Raw genomic sequence first — 13,862 nt, forward strand, 5'->3', positions numbered from 1 at the left:
GAGGGGTGGGAAGCAGCTGGGTATGATAGTATATGCCTGTTTCTAGCACTTAGGAGGTGGAAACAGGGGTCGTGAATCCAAGGACTGGGGTGTTTAGTGAGAGAGACCCTGTCTTGCTAAAGAAGACAGAGGCATTCAGTTCACCCGACCTACAGCAGCCCGGGTAAGTAGCACAGCACACTACAGAGTTTCTGTTTTGTTAGTTGACTTTAGGCTGCCCAGGGCCACCAAGGGCACCACATCACACAGCTCTGGTCATGGACAGATTGAAATTCAAAACACAGTCCTGTTTGTGTGCTCTGAGTGTGTGCTGCTTCTGTAACATCACAAGGCTGAAAAACTCTGAGTGGATCCTAAGCCGGGGAGCCATCTACACACACAATCCAGCTTCCTGGGGAGGTGACTCAGGGACATGGCTCACACACCTTTCCAAAGTCTCCCTGAGACTGCATGCCATTTGCCACCGTGGTAGCCGGCTGGATTAAGACCTTGTCTTTATTGCTTACATTCCAATCCCTGTCGCATTCGCTCACTGTCTGGACTGATTAAGATTGACAGAACAAAGCAGCAGAAGGCTGGGCGGCTCAGACAACAGCAACGAGCTCCTCGTGGCTGTGGAGGCCGAAAGTCCAAGACAAAGTTGTTGACACAGATAGATTCTTCTGACTGCCTGTCACTGCTCCTTTGGTCTACAGTGTCCTTCCCAGGCTATGAATGTGCCCTGAGTTCCTCCTGTGATAGGGACACTGGTCAGGCTGGATAAGGGCCCACCCTGAAGACCTCATCTTACTTTAATTATCTCTCTAAACGTTCACATTTGTTGAATTGAAGATTAGAACCAGCACGTGAAGGAATTTCAGGGCACAGTATCTGCCCCATAAGGCTAATCTACTGGCGTTTACCATCCTTTCCTGATGAACGTGGAGTCTTTACCCCAGAGACTACTTCTAGAAGCATTTAAATCAAAGAACTCCCCCCCAAAATTATTTATTTTGTATACAGTGTTCTGTCTGCACATGTACCAACATGCCAGAAGAGGGCATCAGATCTCATTACTGATGGTTGTGAGCCACCAGGTGGTTGCTAGGAATTGAACTCACGATCTCTCAACAGCTGAGCCATCTCTCCAGCCTCAATATAAGGATTTTTAAAAAGTTGCTTATAGACTTTTTAAAATAAAAATATTTTTAGGTTTATTTATTTTATTTATATGTTTGAGTATTTCGCCTGTATGTATGAATGTGGCTGGTGCCCAAGAAGGTCAGAAGAGGATAACAGATCCCCTGGAAGTAGAGCTGAAGACGGTTGTGAGCTGTTGCCAGGATGCTGGAAACAGAACCCTGGTCCTATGGAAGAGCAGCCTGTGCCCTTACCTCTGAGCCATGTCTCCAGACACCTCAGTATGTGGCCACTTTCTCCAGTTCTATTAGCTCTTTCTGTAGTGCTGGGGAATCAAACCAGGGTAGGGTACATTGGGCAAATGCTATATTCACTGGCTGCTAATAGCTCTTTGCTGTATGATGGGTTTTATTTCCTTTTTTTTTTTTCGAGACAGGGTTTCTCTGTGGCTTTGGAGCCTGTCCTGGAACTAGCTCTTGTAGACCAGGTTGGTCTCGAACTCACAGAGATCCGCCTGTCTCTGCCTCCCAAGTGCTGGGATTAAAGGCGTGCGCCACCACCGCCCAGCAATGATGGGTTTTAATGATCTTATCCAGGTAGAATGCTGTGGATCTAGGTGGTGGTAAAGGCAGCCTGACTTACTTAAAGAGGCAATGTTAGTACCACTCTTCCTTAGCAATGAAATTACCCTAGAATAAGAAACATCTAATTATATAAAAGTAATTACTCTTTCAAAAATGTAATTATGGCCAGACGGTGGTGGCACATGCCTTTAATCCCAGCACTCAGGAGGCAGAGGCAGGCGGATCTCTGTGAGTTCGAGGCCAGCCTGGTCTACAAGAGCTAGTTCCAGGACAGGCTCCAAAGCTACAGAGAAACCCTGTCTCAAAAAACAAAACAAAACAAAAACAAAAACCAAAACAAAACAAAAAAGCTAGTTCCAGGACAGGCTCCAAAGCTACAGGAAAACCCTGTCTCAAAAAACCAGAAAAAAAATTAATTACATTTTATTTATATATCAAGCGGGGAGCATGTGGAGGTTAGGGAACAACATGCCAGAGTCTGTTCTCTCCTTACAGCATGTGGACCCAGGGAAAGAACTCAGGTGGTCTGGCTTTGCAGCGAGTACCTTTAACCTCGGGACCGGCTCTTCAATAGTGTAAAATCCCTGTTGAGCCTACCGTTGTGTGATACTTAATGAGCAGTAAGACACAGGTGTTCTGAATTGCTAACTGGTTTAATGATCTCTATTAAGGCCCTTCTTGAAGCGTGGGATATTGCTTAGGTGCGGGAGAGCTTTTGGGGGGACCAGGGGACCAGGAAGTTATTAGAACTCTTTAAAGATACATTCCTCTCTATTTCACCGTAAACTTAATGTGCTTGCAAAATAATTAACTAAAAATGCGTAAATTAGAGATATGGACAACAACTCCTACTGAAGTTAGCAACTGTTATCTAATTGGGACTAAAAAGACCGTCAGGGAAGAGTCAAGTTTCTATAAAACATCAACTTACTAGTGCCACCTACTGGTGAGATCTGACTATTGCTCTAGGAATGATTTTTTTTTTCCTTTAGAGCTCGTTTTGATGGTTATTTAACAAGCGTTCTGTTGTTTTGTGTTGCTTTTAGACAAGGTCTCACGTAGCTCACCTCAAGCTGGCCTCAAGCTTGCTATGTAGCTTAGGCTGTCTTTGAATTCCCACGATCCTCCAACCTCCCAGTTCTGGGATCTTCATTTCTGCCAATTCTTAACTAGAGATCCCATTATCCTCCAGACCAGACCTTTATTTTCTAGCCTCCCTGCAGGCCCTGCCTCTTTTTCCTCCCTTTCCTTTCCCCGCCTCCATCTTCCAGATACTCAAGCTTCTCCACCAAGCAGCTTCTAGTTCCGCCCACTCGACCCCTTAATCTCCTCGCAGCCCTGCCTTCCCCCGCCCCTACCCGGGAAGACCCCGCCTCCTTGCCGCGCCCCGCGATCATAAACCCTCCCTACTTAAGCTCTTGGCCCCGCCTCCTCTTTCGGCCCCGCCCCTTCCTGTGCCACGGGTCCGTCTCCCGACTCTCATCCTCCCCCTCCGCGCTCCTCGGTTTCTCCCAGGCCTGTCCCTGAAGCCACCTCCGGGGTTCCGCCCCGCTTCTCAGACTCTGACCGCTCCTCCTCGCTCTCCGCACCCCCGGCTCCAGCGCGCTTTCCCGCGTGGGCCCGTCCCTCCAGGGGCGGAGCTGCGCCAGGGGCGGCCCCGGGGCGTGGCCGGGTTCCGGGAGTGCAGGTGCGGCTTCCGCGTCAAGATGGCCGCCGCCTGTGGCTCTCCGCCCTGCTTCGCCCCCGGCCTCCTGTGCCGCCTGCCTGCCGGGGCCCAGCTGCTTCGCGTCGCCCTGTGCCTCCTGTGCTGGGCCCCGGCGGCCGTGGAAGCCGTCCCTGAGCTCGGGCTTTGGACAAGGACGGTCAATAACGTAAGTACCGTGGGGGCTGAGGCGTGGCGCTCCTCGGACTCACTGGGCCCTGGCAGGGTAGCTCCTCCCGCGCACCGGTCTGGCCTCGGGGCTTGTTCACTGGAGCTCTGTCGAGCCGGCAGTGGGTCCTCTGACAGGTTTACTGAGCCTTTTGTATAGGGTGGGCTCTGGGAAAGGAGCGTCCCCTCCTCTGCCCTACGTGGGCTTCAGGAAAGAGCGATCCCAAGGTCCCAAGGTGCTTAGGCCGCTTCCCCTTCCAAACGCTCTTGCTGCTCGTGCGTCTCTTCCCGACTTCATCCAGGCCTCTCACTGTACCGGGCACAGTGTGTCTAGCTCATGCTTTTATTTGTTCAGTTCAGAGCCCCCAGTCTCTGCATTCCCAGCGACAGCGTTGGGACCGAACCCTTCGGCTCGATTACTGCTCAAGGCCGCAGGGAGGTTTGCCCAGCCCTTCTGTTGGAGCGTACATTTAATATGCCCTATACTCTTGCACACAGTCACCTCGCCTCTCTTGCTGGGGTTTCCGCATATTCTTTAGCGCTCCTATCATACTTGAGGGACTTCTGCGTGTGTGGGCGGGGCAAGGTGTGTGTTTAGGAGTGTTTCAAAGGCGAGTCTGGAGGCTTTGGGTGTGTGAAAAGTTCCTTAACTGGGCAGGCCAGTAGAGAACTTGATGTTCTGTGTGGTTAAGAGATGATGTGGGGGAAATACAGGGGCAGAAGAATTATAGAAAGTCTTGAAAAAGAGACAGGATGTCGGGAAGCGACATTGTCTCTGAGAGTTTCTCGAGAGTCAGATAACTCACCCAGATCTGCTTAGGGTGTACTAGAACGACGTCCAAATTTTAAAGATGAACTTTATTCTTCCTCCACCAAATGTAATATCAGAAGCTGCATAGATGTCCGAACCCAAGACTACGGAGGGGGTCAAACGTAGGCTTGTTTCTGTATCCTGGCTCAGTGTAGCATTTCTTCTAAGATCGTTCTGAGTCGGTGCCCCGTGTTATATAGACTTAGCAGCGATAGGGGCTGCCCATCCCAGATGCTGAACTTCTCATCAATAAAAAACATTTGTTGAGGCACGATTCACAGTTCCTGCTGCCTCTGCTGTGAATGTAATCAAGCCAGTGTTTGTAAACTGAAAGTAAAAGCACTGCAAGCGAATCAGCTACGTGAAAACTGTAAAGATCTTTGCCCAGCATACTTTGGATAGTAAGACTCCCACGGGGAAGAATGACAGGCTCTTTTGACAAGCAGAGAAGTTTGTTTCTTGATTATCATTTGCTATGGTCAGGCAGAGTTTATTTCCTGTTTAGCTCAGACCAGGAGCATCAGCAAGCTTTTCTTTGCAATAAGCAGGCTGATTATTTTCTTCTTAAGTTGACTCGTCAGAATTTGTCTTTTAGAACAGAAAGAATGAGAGTTTCATTTGTTTTGTGAGTTCATCAGAAGAAAAAAAAAAGGTTCTTTTGGATATAAAACTCAGCAGATAGATTGAGCACTGCTGTATGCCATGCACTAGATTGGTCATTACTCTTGCAAAGATGAACTTTTGATACAGTGCTTTCTCTTAAGGAGCTAGGACAGTGTGGGAAACACATTTATGAGTAGATACTTAGTACATCATAGCATTCTTGGGATACTAGTATTCAAGTACCGATGGAGCCAGCCTAATCCTGACCAGGGAGGTGCGAGTAGCTATTTCCTTTGTGAGAAAAGGTGTGGAACAATAGCATTGTGGGAAATTGTGGATGTTTATGTTGAATGAAGTTCTGGAAGGTGGGGAACGAAGGTCACTAGACTTTAGCCTTACAGTCCAGGACGGAGACAGAGCATCCTGAAGCTGTGTCTTGAAATTGGTAGCTGTCATGTAGCTTTCCTCTGAGACTGTTTCTGATAGGATGGTGACAAATGAAAGTGGCAACTGTGGAGTCCGGCTTAGTGGACCAGCCAGTGCACTGCGGTCCCTCATAAGAACCAGGGTGCTCCTGGCGTGGGTAAGAACTGAAAGCTATGTCACTGAAGATCCACGCTACAACCTGCAGGCAGCTACTCCACCCTAGCAACTGTTCCCTGCTCCTGTAACTTCAAGGCGGACTGTTGTCAGCCTTGTGAACTTTTTAAGCTTTAGACTGCCCTCTTCCCTCAGGAAGGAGAGTTTGAAGCCAGCTATACAGCGCAGCTGCCATTTGGCTCCACATGAGGGAGCACTATGGTTCATAGGCGCAGAATTGCCAGGACTTCTGTTAAGTGCAGCTCGGAGCACTTAAACTAATGTGTTTATTTTGTCACCTAACTTGGATTTTTTTTTAATTGTTTATCATGAGCCAGACATATACCCTTCCCCCATCTATTTGGGGTTTGATTTGGACCTGGGATTATCAGTAGGTAGTTTTGGATATGAATTACAGAAAGCCATTACAGGGATTTTGGCAGAACTGCTAATTATTCTAGCTTCTATTAATCTGTATATTGCCACGTGGCAGTGGCTTACCTGGAAAGATTCAGCATGTCTGACTCAGGTGGCTCCATGGTATTCCTCTCTCACTCTGCTTTCTTCCTCCCAGAATTCAGTTCTGTCTTCTCTACCTACCTAAGTTCTGGCTTATCAGGCCAAAGCAGTTTCTTTATTCATTAACCAATACAAGCAACACATAGAAAGAAGGACCTCCTACACCAATCCTTACTGAAGATAACTAGGAAATAGACATAGCAATGGGATTGTAAGCGAGCAAGAGATGTGATTAATTTACATTTTAAAGATTTATTTTTAATTTTTAATTACGTGTATAGGGGTAGGGGAAAATGTGTACATGAATTCAGGTACCTGCAGAGGTCAGAAGAGGACATCAAGCTGGATTTATAGGGAGTTGTGAACCTTGTGATAATGGATGCTGGTAACTGAACTCACGTCCTCTGTAAGAGCAGTAGGCATTCTTAACCACCCAGCCATCTCTCTTGCCCCAGTTTTATGGTTTTAAAATGTCTTGACTCAAAAGCTAGATGTGGAAACTTTAAAAGATAATCACTCTGCTCAGACAGTGTCACAGGATTTAGAGTGCTGTATTTAGAAGATGAAACTAGATTTAAACAATAGAGAAAGAAAGTTTTAACTAAGATATTTCTGTATTTGTTTTTCATTTTAGAAATCAGGACCTTTGATATTTAGGAAAACTATGTTTAACTCTACTGATATCAAGTTTTCTGGTAAGTATACTAATACAATTCTGACATATTATAAATGAACCCAATAATATGAACTAATGTAAGATACATTAAGCTGAATTTTACCAGGCTTTTTCTTTTAGACCACCAACGAGCTTCCAGATTATGACACAGAAACTTACTATTTTGAATGCTTGGCCTAATTTAGGCACATTTCTGGCTATCTCTTTTAACCTGTTTTTCTTTATCTACCTTTTGCCTTGGGGCTTGTTACCTACCTTTCTTACTTTTGTAAATCTTACTTTCACTGCTTCTCTATGTCTAACTGGCTGGTGTCTGCCTGTCTGACCATCATTCTCTCCTCCTTCCTGGTTCTTTTTTCTATCTCAAGCCTAGATTTCTCTTCCTATTTTTTCTCTCTGCTGGCCAGTCCTGCCTATTCTTTCTCCTGCCTAGCTATTGGCCATTCAGCTCTTTATAAGGCCAATTAGATGCCTTAGGAAGGCAAGGTAAAACAGGTGCAACACATCCTTACTTCGTTAAACAAATACAGCATAAACAAAAGTAACACACCTTTACACAGCTAAAGTAATATTCTGCAGCATAAACAAATGTAACACATCTTTGACTAGTTAAAATAATATTTTACAACACTGAACTTTTTGTTTTTAACTGATTCTAACTTTTTAGAATTTAGTTTCATTCAGGGCTTAGTTATGTATAACAGTAGAGTTTTTTCAATTCTATCAGCCTTATTTGTGGGCTCTGTTTGGGTTACCATCCTTTAAAGATGATACTCAGTGATCCTCACCTTCTGGTACTCATCATCCACCACGTTCTACAGAGTTGCTCTTAAATGTGAGGTTATGTTGGAGAAAGATGCTCTGGCTTCTCTGCCCTTTCCTGATAATTTGCTCTGTGTTATTGCTCTGGAAGTCGGCTGTAGTGGCATAGACACTCCCAACAAGAGCTTTCTCTGGCTTTGGATCTAACCCTTTTCAGTCTTAATCATGCCATCTAGAACTTTTAAGTATTGGTGGTGCTTTATGGTATTCAAACTAAAGGTCAGACTGCTCGGTCTGTGTGACCTGTATCCAGGCAGTCATCCTTGGTCTAGACTCACAACTAGACTAGGCTTGACTGCTTCACTTGACTAGCCTGCTTTTCTTCCTCCAGGTAACATGCCTTAGCCCTAGATCATGGGTCATGTCAGGTGTCCAGTGCCCTTGACAGCCTGTTCTCAGCCTCTCATCCTCACAGAGCACCCACTTGTTAACTCCAACAGATTGTAGTTCATAAGAAGGAGCTGTTCTTGTTAGCTGCTGGCCTTCTGTGCTACACAGCAAGGAGTTTATTCAGCATGGTCTGGATGAGTAAGTGAGAGAATATGTTAGACTGAGAGAGGCCATAGCATAGCAAGCCAGGATGCTTAGTTGATTATAACATAGGACTTACATTTGAATAGTTGTAGTAAGTTCTGGCCAATTGTTACAATTTAATGAATTTATCCTTCTCATTTTATTTATCCTTCTCAGTGATTTAGAGAAATTAGGTAATGTTTTACTCCTGTTAGCATTAAAACAGCCAGTTTCAAACAGTACTCTTAAGTCTCAAGTCCATATAGACTGTTATTAATGTACAATGAAACTCTTTGTCTGAACAGTGAAGTCGTTCAGTTGTTCTGCACCTGTGAAGTTTACCATAGAGTGGCATTTGAAGTATCACACCTGTCACAACGAATACCCTGAGCTGGAGGAGGTGAGTGGAAACAAGTCTGTAGTGTCTACAAAGCTCTGAAGGATTGTCAGTAAGAGGATTTGATAGAGGACCAGGTGAGGAGGTACACGTGGAGCTCACAATTGAGAAATGCTCCAAATTGATGTTGTGACTTAAGACAATAAATGAAAGTGCGTGCTTCTTGACAAAACTATAAGCTGTGTAATCTCCTCATGAGGTATCTTATAAAACAATGTTTAAATCAGGCTTGTGGGAGGGCTGTGACAAGTCAACTTAATTTGAGAAGGAAATTGAAGTTTCTCATTATTCAAACAATGAGTTGCTAGGAACCCAGAACCTTAGGGGCACAAGTAGATTTTGTGAGTTCAAGTCAGTCGCTGAGGAGAGTGGAAACATCTGAGGAAGGGCAGAGAGGAGGAAAGAGTCTGTGCTAAGGATGGAGTCTCCTCTTCTGGATTGGGGGTGCTCCTTGTAGCCCCTTGCAAGGTGCTCTTTGATGGGTCTTACGACAATTGCTTAGAAGCCTTCTCTGTTATGTTTGGCTTCTATCCTGAGTAATGTTGGGTTTCTATTTTATTAGTTCTGGCTTTTCATTTAGAACAAATGTCCTTCAATTTGACTAGCTCTACTTCTTCACGATCAGATTCCAGGTAAGTACTTCTAGCAGGCATCCCACACAATACCGAATTGTCCTTTGTTTGGTGATGCTAACTCAAACAGTTGATAGAGGAAGTACTTATTGATGTTTCCACTATAGAGTTACTGCTTTTTGTTGGTGTATAGGACAGTATTTTTATAGCTATGTAAATGTCCGGGTTATTTTTTTTAAAGATTTATTTATTTATTATGTATACAACATTCTACCTCCATGTATGTCCACATGCCAGAGGGTGCCAGATCTCATTACAGATGGCTGTGAGCCACCATGTGGTTGCTGGGGATTGAACTCAGAACCTCTGGAAGAGCAGCCGGTGCTCTTAACCACTGAGCCATCTCTCCAGCCCCCCGGGTTTTTTTTTTTTTTCATCAAATATCTATCCATTTATTTTAGCAGCATTCTATGAGTCTTGCCTTATGAATCAGTTGTTTTAATAATTGCCAAACAATGATTCTATTATTTCCAGTTTTCTTTTATATTTTTTAGTGTTTTCCTTTGTGAATGAGCTGCCCTGTTTTTCCTATTTTTTTCTATTGATCCCAGGCAACATTATGGACACATTAATTTTTATTTTGTTTCATAAGCCATGATCAGTTATTTTTTGTTGTTGTTTTTATGTTTTTGTTTTCTCAAGATGGGGGACTGTCTTTGTAGACAAGGCTGGCCTCAAACTCACAGAGATACTCTGCCTCCCAAGTGCTGGGATTAAAGATGTGTGCCATTATTTCCACCTATTTTGTTTTTTGAGACAGAGTCTCCCTGTGTGTCCCAGAGACAATGTTTTTATTTGCTCTGCTCCAATTGTGCTGTATTTGGTCTGTGAGAGGCAATTCTTGGAAGATGGGGCGCTTGTGTTAGTGACTTACCTTAGTCCTCTGTTATTGGTCCAGAAGCGTTAGACTAGGTTAGCTGCTTTTGGTTTATTTACCATTTGCTTTCTACGTCTTTGTAAGTAAATACTTTTCTCTTTCTTTGTGACATTTTTATATATAGGATAAAATAGAAGTAGCCCTAGGGCATGTTTTATTTTTCTAGAAGCTATTTCTTTGTGATAGCATATTGATTTTTATTTTATCTTGAAGCAGGGTTTTATTATGTACCTCTGACTCTCCTGGAATTTACCTAAGCTGGTCTTGAACTCAGACATCTACCTGCCTCTATCTCCACAGTACTGATGTTAAAGATGCATAGCACTAATCCCAGCTACTGCTTTGTTTTTTTGAGACAGTCTCTTTGTGTTTCCCAGGCAGCTATGCTCCAGGCCCACCTAAGATAGTGTCTTCATCTCTTTCCTCATAGTAAGACCATGATTGCACTTGATACTGGGTACAAACACATTGGAATGGCTAAAATGGTATGGCCACTTCAGCTATACTTAGAATCACAGTTAATAGTTTTTTATCTTCGGTATTTTATTTTGTTGCATATTTTCAAATATTCCAAACTGAATTAATTCTTGGCATTCTTTAGATATGAAGTTTTATTTCTTCTAGAAAAAAAAAGTGTAGAAGTAAATTATAACCTAGAATTTTACCTTGGATAGGAGCTGTCCCAAAAACATGAACTTAATGCTGATGCGGACTTCTGTGCTTATTTCAAGAACATAGACTGTTGGACAACAAAAAGTGAGAACTTAGATTGCAGCAGTGATTTACAGGCATTTCCCTCATTAACTGTAAGTATCTGCCTCACCGTGTTAAAAATCAGCTGATTTTACTTGAAGTGAATACAAATGCCAAGCTTGAATAATGTTTTGTCAGTATTTTCAGAAAGGAAGGTGTTTGCCTTTAAGTCTTGGTTTTAATTTTTGCATGTGTGCATTAGGATGTAAGAAAAAAATTGATATTCTATTCCTTTTTTATTTTATTTATTTATTTGAGGTAGTCTCATTATAGTCCTAACTGACCTGGAACCCTCTATGTAGACAAGGCTGTCTTGGAACCCAGATATACCTGTTTTAACCTCCAAATTGCTGGGATTAAAAGTGTGCACCACCATGCTTCCAGATCATTCTCTTTTCAACCTTACAAGAGGTTTTTATGATCTGCTCTCTCCCATTTTATCTCTCATTCTTCTCTTCACTGTTCTCTGGCTTTTGCTCCCAGCATCCTGTCATATGAGCCCTGGTCAAGATTATCAGTGTTGTTAAGACCAGTGATCTGCTACCCTTACCAAAGGTCTTCTTGCCTTGTCACCAGCATTTAACAGCCTGAACATTCCTCTTAATGATTTTTTTATTATGTATAAAGTGTTCTGCCTGCATTTATCCCTTCTCATTATAGATGGTTGTGAGCCACCATGTGGTTGCTGGGAATTGAACTCAGGACCTCTGGAAGAGCAGCCAGTGCTCTTAACCTATGAGCCATTTCTCCAGCCCCTGCCTGAACAATTCTTATGTGCTTGTTCTGTCTCCCAGCAAGTGGTCTTATAAATGTTAATAAAACAGTCATACCTTACTTCCTGGGGTTTTGGGGTGGTGTGGTGCAGTCGGGGGTGGGGGTGGGACGACAGGGGTGTCAACTTGACACAAGCTATAATCATCTGGGAAGAGGAACTTTAATTGAGAAAATGCCTCCATCAGATTGCCTGTAGACAAGTCTGTGGGGAATTTTCTTGATTAATGATTAATGTGGAAGGGTCCAGTTCATTGTGGGTGGTGGTACAGGACACTGGACAGGTGGTCCTGAGTTCTATAAGAAAGTAGACTGAGAAAGTCATGGGGAGCAAGACAGTAAGCAGTGTTCCTCCATAGCTTCAATTTCAGTCCTGCCTCCAGGTTCCTGTCCTGACTTCCCTCAGTGATGGAGTGTGACCTGAGAGTTGTAAGAATTAAACCCTTTCCTCCCTGTGCTGCTTTTGGTCATGGAGTTTATCATAGCAATAGAAATTCTTATATGAGCAGATAGGGAGATTATGGATCATTATAATTTACTTTTTCCTAGAAATTCTAAAGTGAAAATGCCTTTAGTAAAAAATTTAAAGTTCTTTTAAAAATGTGTTTGGAAGCATAATAAACATAAGAAAAGAACACAAATGTGCCTCAGTGGTTTTCAGAAACTGCAGGTTTCGACCAATTACAGAGCTTTAGCACTGAGAGCCCCTGTTTATTTCCTGCATTTCTCTAACCATACCCACTCTTCAACATTAATCACACTATTAAGGAAGCAAGAACTTTTTCTTTTAAGCAGAAGAACTTTTTTTAAAGAAAGCTTTTTTAAAAACTTCATTTATTTTTGTTTTATGTGCATTGTTGTTTTGCTTGTATGTATGTGTAAGGATACCAGATCCCTTGGAACTGGAGTTACAGACAATTGTGGGCTGCATATGGTACTGGGAATTGAACCTTGGTCCTCTGAAAGAGTAGTCAGTCTTAACTGCTGAACTGTCTCTCCAGCCCCACAGAAGAGCTTTGTTAACTCATGTTCAGAGTACAGTGAGACTTATTTTCTCATATTCAACTTTTAAATCGATTTTCTTCTAAAGCTTTGTCTTAGTTACTAAAAACAACTTTTCTCCATAGAAATATAGTTATTTAGGGTGGATTGTTATTAGATAATTGTTATAATTAGATAACTTAGATAATAAATCCATTGTTTAGAATGAATTATTATCTGCAGTAATATAGAATGGTATTGTTTTACTCTTTTTCAGAATAAAGAGCTAACAGGCAGCAGAAATGTTTCAAGCCAAGAAGGATCAACGGTAAACCCTTTGTCTTTAAATCCAATATGCACAAACTATAGTGAGACTGACAAATCAATCAGATGGCTGCTTGGAGAATGATAATTATTTAAGTTGGAAAAGAAAAAGAGAAACTATTTAAAGCAGTGTTTTCTTTTGTTTCGATATATATTTTACATATACTATTTCTGCTTTTGTTTTAAAATCTTTTTGAAGACTAGCTCTGCAGCCAGTTTTTTTTCTTTAAAAAAATGCAATTTCTCAGTGTGCAAGACAGTATAGCTGTGGGCTGCTGCTGTCACCATACAATGAGAAAACAGGAGTATAGCACAGCTGGTTGGAGAAATTGTGGCCTTTGGGGAATTACTAAGAGGCAGAGACTGAGTAAGAACTATAGAGGGTCAGGAGGAGTCATGTGTAGGTACTGAGTTGGGGATAGGAGAGCTTAAATGTAGCATGTATATACTGATCGCATCTTTCCTCAGCTATTCCAAAGAGAAATCTAATAGGAAGACATTCAGTGCAGTGACTGGCACAAACCATCTAATTTTGTGGAAGAGTAAGCCATGAAAGGAAGAAAGTACTCCATGGTGTGGACTGTGCCATATTGATTTTACAGATATTTTTCATGTCATTCTCTAGACAATCCGCGTAACAGCTGTCCGCATAGCACTTACATGTTAGGTCAAGAAACAACCTAGAGACGATTTTAAGTGTGCAGAAGACTGCACATCCATGGCATTGTATATGAAGGACTTGAGCATTCAAGGATTTTGGAACCTATTGGGGTGGTGCTGGGACCTTTCCCTGTGGAGTCTGAGGACCAATTCTATCTATAGTTTAATTTTGTTTTGTGACACAGTCTTACTGCTGCCCAGACTGACCTCAGAATCAACTTCTCTAGCTAGTCTGACTTAATTTTGACATTATCTCACTTCTCTCTCAATTTTTAAAAAACATTTTGTTATAATTGAATGCTCAATAATATTAGGATGAAATATGAGAATTCCAATGTTAGATTTTTTTTTAAGATTTTATTTATTATATA

General features: G+C 42.6%; 1 protein-coding gene across 2 annotated transcripts in view; it reads left to right on the forward strand.

Moving 5' to 3' along the window:
- Positions 1 to 3,230: 3,230 nt before the first annotated feature.
- Positions 3,231 to 13,862, forward strand: part of Tmem87b (transmembrane protein 87B) — a 42,088-nt gene continuing 31,456 nt past the window's right edge. The window contains exons 1-5 of one of the 2 annotated variants that reach the window (XM_075962116.1): positions 3,231 to 3,574; positions 6,720 to 6,780; positions 8,402 to 8,496; positions 10,677 to 10,808; positions 12,785 to 12,835. In XM_075962116.1, coding sequence (XP_075818231.1) covers positions 3,410 to 3,574; positions 6,720 to 6,780; positions 8,402 to 8,496; positions 10,677 to 10,808; positions 12,785 to 12,835 — 504 coding nt within the window. In that variant the 5' untranslated portion in view covers positions 3,231 to 3,409. The remainder of the gene's footprint in view (positions 3,575 to 6,719; positions 6,781 to 8,401; positions 8,497 to 10,676; positions 10,809 to 12,784; positions 12,836 to 13,862) is intronic. The other variant, XM_075962115.1, reaches the window with a different exon arrangement.

The sequence above is a fragment of the Microtus pennsylvanicus genome, chromosome 2 (genome assembly GCF_037038515.1).
Source record: "Microtus pennsylvanicus isolate mMicPen1 chromosome 2, mMicPen1.hap1, whole genome shotgun sequence".
Lineage (NCBI taxonomy): Eukaryota > Metazoa > Chordata > Mammalia > Rodentia > Cricetidae > Microtus > Microtus pennsylvanicus.